At 39.1% G+C, this 17,519-nt stretch overlaps 2 protein-coding genes and 1 pseudogene across 4 annotated transcripts in view; 1 reads left to right on the top strand and 2 right to left on the bottom strand.

Moving 5' to 3' along the window:
* Nucleotides 1-5,066, bottom strand: part of MAGOHB (mago homolog B, exon junction complex core component) — a 13,858-nt gene extending 8,792 nt beyond the window's left edge. Inside the window, exon 1 of one of the 2 annotated variants that reach the window (XM_005866821.2) lies at nucleotides 5,057-5,066. The gene's annotated coding sequence lies outside the window, so the exon portion shown is untranslated. Of the gene's footprint in view, nucleotides 1-2,702; nucleotides 2,710-5,056 lie in introns of those variants that run through there. The other variant, XM_014540221.1, reaches the window with a different exon arrangement.
* The window catches only part of STYK1 (serine/threonine/tyrosine kinase 1), a 50,570-nt gene continuing 35,068 nt past the window's right edge, over nucleotides 2,018-17,519 (bottom strand). For both annotated transcript variants that reach the window (XM_014540219.1, XM_014540220.1), the window contains 7 exons: nucleotides 16,675-16,941; nucleotides 15,263-15,444; nucleotides 13,469-13,552; nucleotides 8,382-8,590; nucleotides 6,767-6,807; nucleotides 6,360-6,456; nucleotides 2,018-3,402 (listed from right to left, as the gene is read on the bottom strand). In XM_014540219.1, coding sequence (XP_014395705.1) covers nucleotides 3,198-3,402; nucleotides 6,360-6,456; nucleotides 6,767-6,807; nucleotides 8,382-8,590; nucleotides 13,469-13,552; nucleotides 15,263-15,444; nucleotides 16,675-16,941 — 1,085 coding nt within the window. In that variant the 3' untranslated portion in view covers nucleotides 2,018-3,197. The remainder of the gene's footprint in view (nucleotides 3,403-6,359; nucleotides 6,457-6,766; nucleotides 6,808-8,381; nucleotides 8,591-13,468; nucleotides 13,553-15,262; nucleotides 15,445-16,674; nucleotides 16,942-17,519) is intronic.
* LOC102257922 lies at nucleotides 8,971-9,662 on the top strand (annotated as a pseudogene).

Below are 17,519 nucleotides of genomic sequence, written 5' to 3'. Positions count from 1 at the left end.
CTCAGCTTCGCGTTAGTGGGGACAGTCATGTTATTTTAAAAATTATGTAAATCACATTATACTGGCCAAAGCACAGAAGGGTGAGCAAATGACAGCATTTTTATGGGCCGGGGACGAAGGATCGCACGTCGCATTTCCTTGTCGGGTCCTGGGGCGTTTTGTGAGTGGGGCGTGGCCTTTCCCCGTTAACTGGTGGCATGAGTAAAGCTAAAGCCCGAAATCGGATTGTAAGACCTGGATACGACCCCTTTCCTGCTGCATTTCTACCTAAAACAGGGCTCTCCCTTTGGACAACGCGAGTCATCGGGCAACTTGAAGCCTATAAATAGTAGAGACAAAGAATCCCAAAATCGCAGGGGCGATCAGGCAGGCAGGTCTCAAATAAAAGGTCTGAAAATTTGAAAGCACATTGAAACTAAAAATCCCGACAGTCATAGTATGAAAACAGTTCCTTTTAATAGGAAAACTCCATTCAGTAAGGGCTCATCTTTAGCGGCCTGGGGAAGGGAAAGACAAGACGAGCTTTTACAGTCTATATTTCAAATAATATTGATCATCCTTTACCAACACACAGAGTAATCCTGTCTATTGATGACCTTTGACTTCCAGAAGGATTTAGTAAAATGAGTGACAGAAGACCTGAGATTCATTCTCAACACTTCTTAGGTTAAGTCACTGTCTCTAAGCCTGTTTGTTCATAAACCAAATGATTATACTGCAGTCGACGTTGCCAAGCTCATAGAACTAGTGAGAGGATCAAATAAGATGATGGAAAATAAGGTCTCAATTTAAATGACATATCTCCAGGGAGCTCCCCATTTTATATTCCCCTCTATCCTATTTGTTTCTTTAAAAAAATGTTTTTATTGATTTCAGAGAGAGGAAGAGAGAAACACCAATGGGAATCGGCTTCCTCCTGCACACCTGAGCTGGTAACCCAGGCCTGTGACCTGCCCAGAATAGAACTGGTGACCTCCAGTGTATGGGCCAATGCTCAACCAACTGAGCCACACAGGCTGGGCCTCTGTTTCTTCGTAGCACTTACCACAGTGTGTAATTTAAGAATTCTCACACAAATATGTATATAATGTATCTTACTTTCCAGACTGTAATCGAAACCTCTCTATTTCTTTTATTCATCACCTAGCACCATGTTTTAGCATTGTTGTCCTTAACACTCAACTTAAAATATTTACATATATTTGAATGATTAAAGAAATCTTGTGTAAATTTGACTTAAATGAAGAACCTAGAAGCAATGATGAGTTTCCATAAGACTTTATTACTTAGTACCAAGCCACTCAACCTTCCTTCTCTCTACTGCCACTTAATTTAAATTCTGACTAGTCATTGTGGTATCCCTACATATGCAAGAATCATTATTTAGTTTGATGATTCATCATGACTCCATCAGGATTCTAACTTCTATAACATTTTCGACAGCCAGTCATCTTTCCTACACCATCCTTAGATGTCCTTTCCAGAGTACCCAGAATGAGCATTCTTTAAAATCACAGATCACATGTTCAACTGAATTGTTATCATCGTGATGTTTTCATTATTTTGCAGTAGTAGGAGATTACTATCATCATCCAGAAGTTCACACAAAAATGATGACTTCAGCCAGAACTGGTTTGGCTCAGTGGAAAGAGCGTCGGCCTGTGGACTCAGGGGTCCCAGGTTCGATTCCAGTCAGGGGCATGTGCCTTCGTTGCGGGCACATCCCCAGTGCGGGGCGTGCAGGACGCGGCTGGTCAGTCTCATCGACTCATCGATGTTTCTAGCTCTCTATCCCTCTCCCTTCCTCTCTGTAGAAAATCAATAAAACATATTTAAAAAAGAAAAAAAGAAACAGAAGCTTAGCATTAGCTTTAAAAAAAAATGATGACTTCAACATTTTAGTCATGTGGTAATTGACCACATGTCCTACATCAGCATGACTGATGACCAAGGTTTTCTTTTTGGCTACAGTAGATTTTAAAGAAAAAGATAGGAAAGATTCTAGAATAGGAAGGGGAAGAAAGGAAACTAACATTTATTGAGCATACATTATGTGCCAGATATCATATAAATACTTATTCTTCTTCAGTCCTCACAACAACCCTGTGAGGTAAGTATTATACTCATTTCATCCTTTTTCAGACAATGTAGATTATCTATTTAATTTTTCTATCTTCCATTCACTTTTATCCTTCCTACTATAGAGATTCTGGCAGTTGTATATCTGAAGAGCCTACTTTCACTCAATAAATATTAATTTAATGGAATAAGTTTCACAGAATCAATGGATAATTGAAATCAGAAACTATTATCCTTCTGTCTTGGATATACTTTGCGAGGCCTTGATAAAGACCTGGCCTACTAAGTATTCTTACTTGGTTTCCACCTTTCATATTTATTAAACACACACAGTATATTATTCATGTTCCTAACTGACTCGAGGCTCAGTCTCCTTAATCTTATAGGGACCAGGAAGCAAGCCTGATCAACAATATATATTGAATGTTCTTAACCATAAAATGACCTCTCCATCTTCTGGTTAAAAATAGTATAAACAGAGTTCACATGCCTCAGCATTAGATAAAAGGGGACCATCTTTCTCTTACCTGTACCCAGGGGAAACTCGGAAATCTTCCTTCATGGTTCTCCTCTAGCCCTGCATGAAGGGGTCATTACTGTGGAACTTTATGTCTTCCCTCCACCTTCTCTTGGAAGGATGACCTTGGTTCACATCTATATCCCTGAGCAAATAGGACTTTTAATTTTCTTTCTCATCAATTCCTTTTGGGGCTATTTCCTCATTTGATTCTAATTTCTCTGGACCTTATAATAGTCAAGATAAAAGCATGTTTCAGGAGGAAACTAGCCAGTGGTAGGATGTACCAGCTTATTTGTGCCATGCCCCCCTGCAAAAAAATTTTTTTTCGGATTTATAAAACCTCCTTTGCAGTGACATTATCTACCACTTCTACCCCGACTCTTCAGGATTTGGACAACATAAATGAAACTGTTTTTCTCTACTCTGGTGTGGAGAGTCTCACCCAGCATCATTTCACATATCTAGGAAAATATATAGGGGGAGATCCAGCTCCATGTCCCACTTCTTCCTTTATGTCCCACTAGAAAGTCCATCCTCTCTTCTTAGAGGAATTCCAAGGGTATATGATCACACATACATGTTTCTTGCCCCAGGATCTTCAAAGGACGCTGTAGCTGTAGGAGAGGCTCTTTACGCCGATGCCCGCCACAGCTGCATACAGTTCAGGCACCACCAACTCTGGTACCTGCAACACAGCTTTGTCATCTGCAGTTCGAGAGGCAGTTTCTAGGCGTGAGCATAATTCTCTAACTGACGGGCGTTTGTCCTCTTTCCAGCGCCAGCAGGATTTCATAAGACTATACCTGAAAGGGAAATAAGAGAAACTGACTTCCTTGGCAAGGCAAATGTCTGAGGAACACGTCTCCTCACCTAACAAATCTTAACAAAAACAACAACCCTAAAATTCTTTAATCTACTTCTTATTGTCCTGACTCTTATATTCTTCCCAGAGATTAACATTCTCTTCTGCTCTTAATGTAAATCTCTTAATATCATCTTCTCAATAGGGCCCTTTTAATAATAGGAATGACTGAAGATTTCTCAGGGTACAATCAGTATGACAGAACAGTGCCCACCCCACCCCCATTCTGTTGCCAAAAGCTCTTTCAGAAGTTGTGTTCTCATCTTTAGATATTACTAACTTGCAGCATTTCAAACCATTGGTACAACTTATCTACTAATAAAAGGTATATCACAGCCAGGAAAATAAGAAGTCATGGTACAGCATAGGGAGTACAGTCAATAATCTGTATTAATAAAAGGGTAATATGCTAATTAGACCGGGTCGACCGCCCATCTTCCGAACATCCGACTTCCTTCCGGACAAAGCCATGGTGGTGCGGGCCAAGGCAGAGGCAGTTAGGGGCGATCAGGCCAGCAGGGGAGGGCTATTGGGGGTGAGATCAGGCCTGCAGGGGAGGACAGTTAGGGGCAATCAGGCAGGCAGGCAGACAGGTGAGCAATTAGGAGCCAGTGGTCCCAGATTGCAAGAGGGATGTCCAACTGCCAGTTTAGGATCCCCCAAGGGGTCTCCGATTGGAGAAGGTGCAGGCTGGGCTGAGGGAACTTCCCCCCAACCTGGTGCACAAATTTCGTACACTGGGCCACTAGTATTGTAATAACTATGTATGGCTCCAAATGGGTACTAGACTTATCAAGGTGATCACTTCATAAGTTATATAGATGTTCAATCACTATGTTCTACACCTGAAACTAATATATTGTATGTCAACTGTAATTGAAAAATTAAAAAAATTATAAAAATATATATAAGAAGTTATGGAATAATATTATTCATCCTAATTTTGGAAAGTGTAATTGGGTTTTTCCTTCCATGAATCCAGATCATTTCCCCCCTTTATAATTTACCTTCTTCAAAAAATTGCCTTAATCTAGAAAAGTATTTACCACCTTTCATCTATCTTTTCTTCAATCCAGTTGAGAGAATGTATAATGCTGTCTGTTTTCAAACACTTTCATCATGTCCCATCCCTGCTGAAGACCCTTCAGTGGTTTCCCACTATCTACCATGTGAAGTAGACACCCTAGCCCAGCCGTGGGCAAACTACGGCCCGCGGGCCGGATCCGGCCCGTTTGAAATGAATAAAACTAAAAAAAAAAAGACCGTACCCTTTTATGTAATGATGTTTACTTTGAATTTATATTAGTTCACACAAACACTCCATCCATGCTTTTGTTCTGGCCCTCCGGTCCAGTTTAAGAACCCATTGTGGCCCTCGAGTCAAAAAGTTTGCCCACCCCTGGCCTAGCCCCTAGCTTCTCTACCACATAGGCCTTGCCTAACTGAAGCCCTCTCCTCCAGCCAAGTCAGTGTCTCCTTATGCCATAGATGTGGTTATCAACACCCAGCTCTGTCTTTGCTCATGCTGTGCCCAACTCCTTGAATATGCTCTCTGTGGTCATCATTTCCTATGGGTTGGTTTTAAATCTCAATTCCTCTGTGAAGCTTTCCCTTATAAACCTCAGTGCCCTCTGTATTTCCCACACTTGTTAATGTTGAACCATGAGACTTTGTAAAAGATGCTACTTTAATAATACTGCTAACATTTAGCAAGAGCTGACTTATATAAGACATTGGAGTGAAATTTAGCATGCATTATTTCATTTTAGTCTCACAATAACTTTGAGGTAGGATTATCATTATAACTATCTCAAAATAAGTAAACAATAGCAGGATTAGCACTGAACTTATGTCTTTTTGACTCTGGGATGAATCTGAGCTTTTGGTTTCAGATATCTCCTCATCCAATGATAAATTCTTCAAGTAGTGATCTTATCAGTTAAGTGTCTCCCCCCAGTATCAAAGAGAGCCTTTTATATATAGAAAGCCTGCAAGAAATATTTGTCAGCAATTTTATTCTAGTATACCCAGCCAGTATCACAATACTGTGGATATTTATAGTTATGATAGTTAACATTTATAATCTGCTTGATACAGTAAATGATTACTTGGAATTTACCATTTAGTGCTGAAGATTTTACAAAATAGCAAAAATTGTCATGGAAATGTATGTTAGTATATTATATTCTTTCCTGCCTTCTTATAAATAATTTAACCTTTTTGTATGTTCTATAACTATCCCTTTTTGTACTTTATTAGTCATAAAATTCTGAGTGTAATTTTTATTTTTTCCTTTTTATTTATTTATTTATTTTTTTTGCGCCTACATGGTTCACCAGTTATCCCATTCTGCTGGCAATATTGGATCCTCTTTCTCCTGTCTTTAAAATTTCCTCCTACCTCCTTCTACTGGTTGACTTCTAATGTGCTCAGAGCTGGAAAAACAAATAGTCAATAATTTTTAAAAGTTAAATACTAAATAAGAGCCAATGAATAATTCTGGTGCAATGGATTTTATGACAGCTATATTAGGACTAAGGCTGGCAGTTTCTGACTGAGACTGACATTTAGACAAGTAAAACACTACTGTACTTGCACTGTTTTTGGTCTTCTTCGTACCTATTTTGGAAGCTTAGAGGAACTAAACCAAACTTGGATTCCTAACAGAGTTCTCAGTGGTTGCCTCAACATGGTGTGTGCGTGTGTACAGACACAAATACATATGTACATATGATATATATGACATATGAGCAGATATGTTTCACTGCCTAAGTTTGATATAGCTATGTACATTAGCACATAAAGGACAGCTGGGGATGATCTCTGAAAAGGGCATGATTAATAGGGAGCAATAAAAGATTTGGAATGAGAGAAGAGTAGGCCTTAAAAGCCACTTACATGGTTTGTGTGCAGCTACTGGGTCTCTTCATGATCTTCCCTCTTTGCAGATGCTGTAGAATGCTGATAGGAGGGACTTCAGGATATGGTGGTGCCCCTGTTGGTAGGGAAAGCATGAGAGTAGCAAGAGAACGTTAGGTCCTCTAGAATACAAACTATAAATCTGAAGACAACATTTTATGTTTATGCAAGATCACTCTTGGAATTATCCTTTATCCTTTGGATTTTAAAATATCCTTGGAATTTGTAAAGTGTTGAGGAAAAGAGAAAAAAAGCAAAAAAAAAAAAATTAAAAGGAGTAGAAGGATTTCATGTCAGCCCAGTTTAAACCTCAGAGATTCAACTGAAACCCCTTCTCATAGAATATGTCATCCATCACTCAAACCTACTTGCATACAGGTACATACCTAGAGTCACCATCTCATAAAGCAGGATACCAAAGGACCAGCTATAAAAGAAACAAAGTCATTTAATTAATCTCTGTTTTTCCTTTCCTAAAGAGAACTCACTTAAACATCGGAGGCCTTCAGATATTAAATAAAGAAGGCAAAGTAAAGGAACAGAGAGTGTCTGATAAAATAAGCCAAGTAAGAGTGCCATTTGAAAGCATTTCTATCCAATCTCTTTAGAGTGTAATCCCTTTGAGGACTGGATTCATGTCTACTTTTTTTCTATATTTCATATTAACAGATATTTACTCTTATTGGCTAAATTATGGGTGTGTTTATGCAAACACATTCTCACCCAAACATAAAGAAATTCCCCTCAGCATATTTTTCATCCTTTCCATTCCTTCCTGCTGAAATTCCAGCCTTTATTTTTAGCACAAAACCAAATGAGGGTTATCATTTATCTACTCTTTCCTCAGTATATCTAATTGACCAAACCTAGGAAAAATATTAACAGAACGAGCTTTATACATAGTCGGAATACATATTTCCCTATGCAACATAATTTGAGAGATGTATGTTTCACTATTCTATAACACCATCATTCAATGAGTAATGTTTCCCAGTTCAGCGTATTGCTCCCAGACTTCTATTGAGAAGCTGATGTCAGTGAAGCAGCAATGGAAGTCTCTTAATTGACTTACCATATTAACTGACATTCTACATTTTCTCTGCTGCTCATGACATTCATAGTTAATAAGATAGTCCATCTTACACCTATGTACTTCTCCAAGCAGTTGAGTTATATGGTTATCAAAATTCAATTGTGATTCTTTACAGTCCTATTTATACCAATCATACATGTAGCTGTAATTATGTAATCAATTAAATATTATGCAAGCTAAATATGAATGCAAAAAAATATTAGCTCCCTGAAAAGTAGGCTGAATGCTTTGAAAATATTCTATAAAAATAAGCTTCTAAAAAGAAAGTGGTATCAAATTGTGTGGGTGACACAAATGTAAAAAAATTAGGAAAAATAACAATAAATGTCTGCGGTCAAATTGTTTCACAACTGTTTTTCAAGTTTCTCACTCAGAATTTAAACTGAAACTCAAAAATAATTTATGACAGACACTATTCATACAAGTAACAACATGTAACATCATTGAGCAGGTCCATCCTCATGAAAAAGGTATTGACCCTTCTCCAAAAGATCAATCAATATATATCCATTTATATGTTTTAGTTAAAATAAATTATTTGAGGCATGTATGTATATTTCTTTTTACTTTAATAATTCCTGGTTTAAGTGAACTTTTGATTAAGTGGACCCACGTCCTTCAAATTAAAAGGACTCTACTAGATATCAGTATAAACAATCTTTTCATTTTTCTTTTTGCTTTTCTAATTAAGGTTGCTAATCTAATACCGAAGGAATAATTCGAAAGGCATTAAAAAAGATTGCAGCCAGATGCCAAATACGAGCTTTGTCACATAATACATATTTCTGCTTGAGAGTCTGTCTGACTTCTAAGTAGACATAATTGACAACAGACGCTGTCATGGTCAGGGACGAGAGGACACTCAGGTCAAGAAGGGAAGAAATCCCAAGGGCAGGAACAAACCGTACATGTCTCCTCTGATGCCAGCTGGTCTCAGCAGTAGCCTTTCTGGGGCAAGCCACTTGAGGGGCACAGTGCGAGTAGAGGTGATAGCCCCTTGGGTGTGGACTTCATAAGCCAGGCCCAGTCCACAGAGCTTAGCGGTAAGGTCACATTGGATCAGAATATTTCTGGCTGCCACATCCCCATGGAACAGATGTTTATCCTGAAGAAATTCCTATCAATTTAAGATCAAAGGTAGATCAGCTGTCTGAGGTCATGGCTTGGATCACACCCAAGGAGAAGCAGTGCTAGGGATCATCAAAAAGATAAGGACATTTTCTATTCCAAGCAAGTCTCTCTAATATTGTCATATCACTTCCAAGTCATGATAATGGATCAGACATTTTGCAAGTCCAACCAAACATGTTCTAAACTAACATTTCTTGGTTTTTAGGTATAAAATTATTTAGCATTGGCTTCACTTGAGGGCATCCCCAGAGTCTCTGGGTGGAGGCAGCAGTGAGGTCCCCAGCGTTGACGATAGCCGGCGGGGGGGCGGGGGGGGGGGGGCCCCAGGGGGCTGGCTGGGGCATCACCACTGGCTTTGACCCTGAAATGGTGCTGCTGGCTGAGCACGTGGCTGAAGCCACTGGCCAAGGACAAGCAGATTGAGATGGGGCCCTTCCTCTAGGTGCTGTCCCACCTGCCACCCTTCTTTGATTGCCTTGAGTCCACAGTGTTTACACCCATCAAGGCAGACCTAAGTGCCAACATTATGAAAATTAAAGCTGTGATTGACACTGACTGGCCAAGTTCTGGACCATATAGAATATCCTGAGGGCAAAGAAGGAAATGTATGGAGCTGAGTGGCCCAAAGTGGGGCTAGGCTGGTGCTGATGTGGCTGAAGAGGCCTCCGCTTCATCCAGATCTTCCTCCAGATCTGTGATGGGGAGTGGGCCAAGAACCACCCCAACCTCATCCACATCAATGCCACCAAAGCCTAGGAGATGGCCCTCAAGAAGCATCACAGCTGGATCTTGCAGAAGATCCTCCAGGCAGCACTGTATGCAACACCCCATAAGTCCGACTTCCTGAAAGCGCTCGCCAAGGGCCAGACATGAGGGAGGAGGAGTGCCTGGAGAAGGCCTGCCTTTTCCTGGTCAACTACAGGGCCACCACTGAAATCACCTAGGAGATGTCACCAAGATGAATCCTGGTCTCAATGACAAGGTGTAGGTGTGCCACCTGCCGCCCCATATGTGGCTGCTCACAGAAACAGACAACCCAGAATCACTGTGAATCTAGCTGGCAGGCTGCCCTTGGCCTGCATCCCCCAGAGCAGCCAGAGTCTGGCTGGGGTCTGCGGAAGACAGCCCTGGTTTCTGAAAAGTCATTTTTGGGATCTATCCTAATGGAGCAATAACTGTCCTACTTCTGAATCACCTTTGAATTTCACAACAGCACAGACGGACTATACCTTCATTTCAGTGTGGTAAAAAGCAATTAATGCTGCTAATAAATCACGACCTAGGGTTTTTTGTCCCCCCCGCCCCACTCCGAGATGGTGCATGACTCTGAGGACATATACCTCACTTTAAAAATGAGGATCTGGCCGAAACCAGTTTGGCTCAGTGGATAGAGCGTCGGCCTGTGGACTCAAGGGTCCCGGGTTCAATTCCAGTCAAGGGCATGTACCTTGGTTGCGGGCACATCCCCATTGGGAGATGTGCAGGAGGAGCTGATCGATGTTTCTGACTCTCTATCTTTCTCCCTCCCTCTCTCTAAAAAATCAATAAGATATATTTTAAAAAAGGAGGATCTGGTGCAGAGATATTTTGGGTAGTTCAAGGACAAGGAGGAATTTGATTTGAAATTATACAGGACCCTGATTGTGGGATTTTTTTTAAAGCAAACTACTGTGTGCTCTCAGGTGGTTGCACAGCCCAGCCTCACAGCACTATCATTATAGACCCTGCTCTTTCCTACTGTCTTTTTCCAGACAGTTTTTTACAGTTGAAAACAACCAGCAAGCCTTTGATGACTATGACCAAAGGGACTTTATTTTAAAGCTATCAGATACAAATGATTGACCAAAGATAACTGAATTTGCATAATGGTTTTCTTCAGGGACAGCCTTTCCAACCTAAGAAAGCACCTACTATGTATATTTTCTCAAGGGGAAGACCATGAACCCTCCAGATGCTGAGACCCAAGGAAACACCTCGCTGCCTTAACTGTCCCTCCTGGTGCTAACAAGAGCTGTATTTTTAAAAGTGTTGGGGTGAATAGAAGAATCCCGAAAGAACGGATGTGTGTTAAAAACCCAATGAGGAACAATTGGTGATTTTTATATAGAAACTAAATAATTCTTAGTAAATAAATCTCTATTTTGGGGGAAAAAAGTGTTTAGGATTACCAAACTGAGCAAATAATACAAATAACATTAATACTGGGTTTGGAATGTCTAATCCCCCACTGTGTGTCAAGCCCCGGCTCTGCCTGATTTCACCTTTCTCTCAGTGAGGACCCAGCTGGTAACTGGAAAAGCAAGTAGCTTTCAAGTTTCTAACAGCAGTCCCCAAAATAAGGTAGTGTGTACACAGAAAAACTGAGTGTCATAACAACGCTTTCATATGGAGTTTCACATCACTGTATTTTGTCCCTAAAATAACTAGATGAAGTGAGTTAAGAAGTATCTTTTAGACAAATGTAAATGATTACACAAGGCCACACACTTATTAAGAGGTAGTGGCCAGAACCAGGTATTCTAATCCATAGGAGGTACTACAAATTATACTAATAATTCTCAAGCCAGACTGAAAAACCAGAATGGCCTGAGAGCTTTTAAAAACATAAGGTTTTCACCCCATATTTACTTAGTTTCTAACAGCAGTCCCCAAAATAAGGTAGTGTGTACACAGAAAAACTGAGTGTCATAACAACGCTTTCATATGGAGTTTCACATCACTGTATTTTGTCCCTAAAATAACTAAATGAAGTGAGTTAAGAAGTATCTTTTAGATAAATGTAAATGATTACACAAGGCCACACACTTATTAAGAGGTAGTGACCAGAACCAGGTATTCTAATCCATAGGAGGGACTACAAATTATACTAATAATTCTCAAGCCAGAATTGAAAAATCAGAATGGCTTGAGAGCTTTTAAAAACATAAGGTTTTCACCCCATATTTACTTAATTGAAACCTAGGCAGAGGGACCTGGTAATCTATATTTTTAAGAAGTATTAAGCCCTAACTGTTTGGCTCAGTGGATAGAGCATCAGCCCACAGACTGAATGGTCCCAGGTTCAATTCCAGTCAAGGGCACATACCTTGGTTGCAGGTTCCCCGGCCCTGGTTGGGGTGCATGCAGGAGGCAACCAATTGATGTGTTTCTCTCACATCGTTGTTTCTCTCTTTCTCTCCCTCTCCCTTCCACTATCTCTGAAAATCAATGGAAAAATATCCTTGGGTGAGGATTAACAACAATAAAAAATAATAAAATAAAATGCATGTTAAAAAAAAAGAAGTATTAAAATGATTCTAAGCATAGCCAACAAGGCATTTGAGAACCATTGCACCAGGATGACATTGGTTTGCTGGAATCATCTGCCCCAATATCAAGTTATTCAAGGCTTATGAAGAAGTTGAAAAAATACATGACCAAAGAGCTGGAGATTAAGGTATATCATTATCAAACGAAATGGTATGAAAAACTAAAAGATTAAGGTGGTAATTCCCAATCATTGATGATGAAGGAAATAGTGACTAGCAATTGTTCTGTCTTTGGTGGAGTTTTATTTCTTTTCCATAGTCATTTACCCCTCCCCCCTGTATCCTTTTCCACCTCCACCTACCCCCTACCCCCTCTCTGGTGGAGTTTTAGAACAAATAAATTAAACTATAATGACAAGAATTAAAGAATGTAGTAACTTTGAGGTTGTGAAAAGTAATTTTTATTATCTTATAACTGGTAACCTAGAGCCCTGATGAATGCATCCCACTGGGGCACCTCTGCAATTATGGCTTAGAATACAAGGTAGGCTGTATCCTGACACCCTAATTTTATCAAGGAACTATACCAACTAGGCCCTCCAAAACCAGAGATAATATTCATTAATGTGATGTTCTCTCTCCCCTGCCCCATAGGAACTTCAATTTTAACTCTGCTCTTTTTTCATCTCACTACTTTTTTTCTAAGCTTTCCCTTATTCCATTTAGGTACCTGGTATATTTCACACATCCGGATGGCAAGATATATTAAAAAAAAAAACTGAAAGTGGAAGCTTCACAAAGCCTGGTTTTCTATAACAAATGCTATTTTAAATAAAATTATCTAAATAAATAATTTCATAAACATAGTCATCTAAATTTCCCTGAGTAATTATGGTAAAGATAATTTTTTTCTCTTAAACCCTGAGTTCTTTCTCTTACCTCTTTTTTTAATTCTTTATTATTATGTATTAATTTTTAAAATATTTATTGTCTCACCTCTTTGAGTTGGTTTAAAATAAAGGAATGATCTCACTATTGCCCCTTCTTATTCCTCCTCTTCCACTTGTTCCTTCTTTTTAAAGTATATGTATTGCCTATCACATTCAGTATCAAAGCAAGTCTCCAACAAAACATGTTCTGAACTAGTATTTCTTGTTTTTCAGGTATAAAATGGTATACTTCTTTCTGGTTCTGTAGCCTTTTACCCATTCAGTTTAATCTTCTCATTTCTTCTCCCAATTTGCTTCCCTATTTGCCCCTTTTACATCTATTAATATTAGTATATACGGGGAAGTAAAAGTATTAAGCAAGCAGACATAAAGCTCTTAGCCCTGGCTTTTGAATTCGAGAAACCCTTTAAAACCCTTACTGTTATGTTTAAAAACCCTAAATTGACTAATTTCTGCCCAGAATTACCAGTCCTTTAGTATATAATCTAAATTCTTTCATAAAGAACTGAAAATAATTTTTCAGTGCTTGAGTTTCTGCCCCCTAACTTCCATCTGATTTTCTTTATAATGTATACCCTTTAGAAATATAAATATTAAAAAATATGACATCAAATACCAAGTTAACAAGAAAATCCCTACTATCTGTTATCATTTTGCTCAGCTTACCAAAGCCAAGAGAACCTGCTTCCCAATGTGATATACTTGTTTTTCAGTGAGATCATAGAGAAGGCCATCCATGGTCATCACATCCTACAGAGACAGAAAAAAAGCATTATATCAAAATGACATGAACAGATTTGAAAGAAAATATGGGCAGAGATATTCTTAAATGCAGATAGCAAAGCTAAGAAAACAAACATAGAACTGTAAGATTCAAGGATAGAGTGATATTAGAGATTCTCAAATATGAAGAGAAATACAATGATTTATTGGACTGGAAAAATAATAAAGAATGTAGATAAATAGAAGAATGAAGGAAGAACAGAATAGCAGGTAAGAAAGACAAGTATATGCTTTATCCACTGGATAAAGCATCAATTTTCGTGTGTGTGTGTGTGTGTGTGTGTGTGTGTGTGTGTGTGTGATTAATTAAGCATATTAACTCAACACATTTTTATTGAATGCCTACTATGTGCCAGATTTCATCTTAGGAACACAGAATATAAGAGTGAACAAAATAAGCATGTCTGTTGCCTTCTGGAGTTTATAGCATGACAAACACATATGAGTCAGAATAAAATAATCATATATAAATGTGTAATTACATATCTATAAGCACCATGAAGGAAATGTAAAAGAAAGCATATGATGGTGGGGGAAAGAGAGCTGATTCAGTTGGGGGACAAGGACATTTTTTTATGAAATCTGAAGGATGAGTGGCCATTGACTATGCAAAGAAGGGAGAAGTTTGGTGTAATGAGAAAAGCATGGGAGGTGATCGAAAATAGAGAAGCAGAGCAATTTTGAAAAACAGAAAAGAGCTAGTGAGGTTAGAGCATAAAACAAGTTACATTTGGATAAGTTCTTTAAATGGTTTTAAATACCTAGAGACCTGCACATTGTCCTATTTGTATTCACTGGATGGAAGATGCCACCAGGGTCCTTTTTCATACACATTTAGTAGTAAAATAAGCATATTGAGGAGGCTTGTTTAATATTGAACTTGCTCATTGGCAAGTAAAGAACTAACCATGGAAACGTACGGTGCTTGAGAAAGAGGAATACATAGACAAGTAGGAAAACTAAAGAATATGATTTGCACTTTAGTCTGGAAATTAATTCTTTAAAATATGAGTTTGAGGTACAAAAACTTACAAGCTGAATTTCTCCTCAACTCAGCCCTGGCATACTAGGATGATGTTACGGAATGTTACAGAAAACACACTTAACAATAACAACAACAAAATTATAATCAGTACTAGATAGTTAGGTTGTTATGCAATTATCACTATTAACAGCTACCATTTTGAGTGTTTGCTATATACCAATCACTGCTGTGTTTTTACATACATAATTTCTTTTATTATTACTCCCATTTTACAGATTCAGAAAACTCAGGCTGAATGAGGTGGCATGCCCAAATTCACACAGCTAGTAGGAAGTAGAACCTAATGTCCATACTCTAAATCTGCACTGCCCAATATGGTAGCCATTGGACACCTGTGGCTATTTACATGTGTATCATTTTAAATGAAATAAAACTAAAAATTCAGTTTCTCAGTCACATCAGTCACATTTCAAGTGTTCCATAGCCACATGTGATTAGGGGCTACCATATTGGACAGGGCAGATATAAAACATCGCTATCATAAAACGTTCCATTGGATGGTGATACTCAATCACTCTGTTATGCTATTATAATGTCTCTTTACTTTGTCACATGTCAGGCTCATTGCCATGTGAACAGCTAATCAGCCAGGTAAAGCCTTTCCTTTCTAACACGTCTACCCTACCGCTCACCCGGCGACAGGTCCAGAGAAAGCTGAGCAGGTCCCCCTGGGCGACATCCTCCAACACCATATAGAGCGGCTCTCTTTCTGTGCAGCAGCCTTCCAGCTGTACCAGGTTTTGGTGCTTCCCCAGGTACTGATAGAATTGGATTCGCCCTAAGAAATCCTGTATCTCATGGAGCCTGGCTGGTTCTGCGGAGAACAGAAGAGCCATGGGCAGTGGTCAGAACATTTCAGAGAAAATGGGAAGTTTGCGGCAGGAAGCAACCTGAGATGATAATTCTCAAGGCTCTAAAGGGGAGTGACTATAGACAAAAAGTAAACAGAAAGGGACCAAATAGATGATGATTCTCACTGATCTTTTGTCAAAGGTAACAGAATTACAGGTATTACAACTAGGTAGGCTTTCATCTCCCTAAATGGGCAAGTGTGTTCACATTAAAATGTCATCACAGTCTAGGCCTTTGGATTAATAATTTTGTTTATTCTATCCTTGTTCTATGCATCCACCATTACGTGTCCATATTATGAGCATCAGGAAAAAAAGGAGTAAAGAAAATAAATATAGTGCTGTCAGGGTAAGAGATATAGTGGAGAAAAGTGAAGAATCAACCTCAACATCCTCATCCAAGTAACAGTCTTGATAGGCAAGGTTGAGCTATGGGAAAGAAAGGCCCCAAGAAAACATTTATCTTGAGTTTTCACTTTAGAACAGAAGAGCCATGGGCAGTGGTCAGAACATTTCAGAGAAAATGGGAAGTTTGCGGCAGGAAGCAACCTGAGATGATAATTCTCAAGGCTCTAAAGGGGAGTGACTATAGACAAAAAGTAAACAGAAAGGGAACCAATTAGACAATGATTCTCACTGATCTTTTGTCAAAGGTAACAGAATTACAGGTATTACAACTAGGTAGGCTTTCATCTCCCTAAATGGGCAAGTGTGTTCACATTAAAATGTTATCACAGTCTAGGCCTTTGGATTAATAATTTTTATTCTATCCTTGTTCTATGCATCCACCATTATGTGTCCATATTATGAGCATCGGAAAAAAATGAATAAAGAAAATAAATACAGTGCTGTCAGGGTAAGAGATATAGTGGAGAAAAATGAAGAATCAACCTCAACATCCTCATCCAAGTAACAGTCTTGATAGGCAAGGTTGAGCTATGGGAAAGAAAGGCCCCAAGAAAACATTTGTCTTGAGTTTTCACTTTCTAATCCCTTCCTGAGTTTGAGGTACAAAAGCTTAAAAGCTGAATTTCTTCTCAACTCAGCTCTTCTTATTCTGCACACAATTGTGATCACAACTATCTATTGATTAACATCTTAATGTCTGCAAAGCCCATTAACATTTACTGTTAGGGGTGCTCACAGGAGAAAGTTAAAAAGGGAAATAAGAAGTCTAACACTTCTCCTTTTACCTTTTAAAACCTTGAGGACAATGTCCTTGGACTTAGCTGGGTTCCCAGGGTACATCTTGGTTCGATAGATGGCCCCACAACTACCATTGTAGATCCACTCCAGAACTTCAGAGAGTTGCTCCCGGGGTATCTGCAGCTTAGCCAGGGCATGTGTGGATGTTTGTAGAAGGCTTTCCACTGATGTCTCCTTAAGTGGCACAAATACACTTCCTTCATGTCCTCCTGCTTCCCCGTTTTGGACCCTAAATGAAGGCTCAGGAGCAATGCCTAGAACAAAGAGATGATACCAACCAGCTTTTTCCTACCCTCCAAACTCCAGGTAAGCAGAGCTTGGAACAAACTGGAAAGAAAGTTCCTTTAATAATTTTTTTGCCACCCATTGTGGGGATATTTTCTGATGCTTCTCTGTGAATCAATATCAACCTTTAGACCTTTTATAGTAATTCCATTACTTCTAAGACAACTCAAGATGTCCTCTTGAAAGTGGTAATGGCATTTCTTTTCTGTGTTTCTCAGGATCACAGTTCAATATAAATGTAATATGGAGACAATTGAGGAAGTTCCTGAATAGGTATTAAAACCACAGATACCTAACCCAGCTGGTGTTGCTCAGTGGTTAAGCATCAATCCATGAACCAGGAGGTCACCATTCGATTTCCAGTCAGGGCACATGCCCCAGTTGCAAGTTCCATCCCCAGTGTGAGGCATGCAGGAGGTAGCCAATTGATGATTATCAATTGATGTTTTTATCTCTCTCTCCCTCTCCCTTCCTCTCTCTGAAGTCAATAAAAAACATATTTAAGACCACAGATACCAGAGAAAACCAAGATGGCGGCATAGGTAAA

This window comes from Myotis brandtii, unplaced genomic scaffold (genome assembly GCF_000412655.1).
Source record: "Myotis brandtii unplaced genomic scaffold, ASM41265v1 scaffold237, whole genome shotgun sequence".
Classification (NCBI taxonomy): domain Eukaryota; kingdom Metazoa; phylum Chordata; class Mammalia; order Chiroptera; family Vespertilionidae; genus Myotis; species Myotis brandtii.
This window is presented reverse-complemented; position numbering and strand designations above follow the sequence as displayed.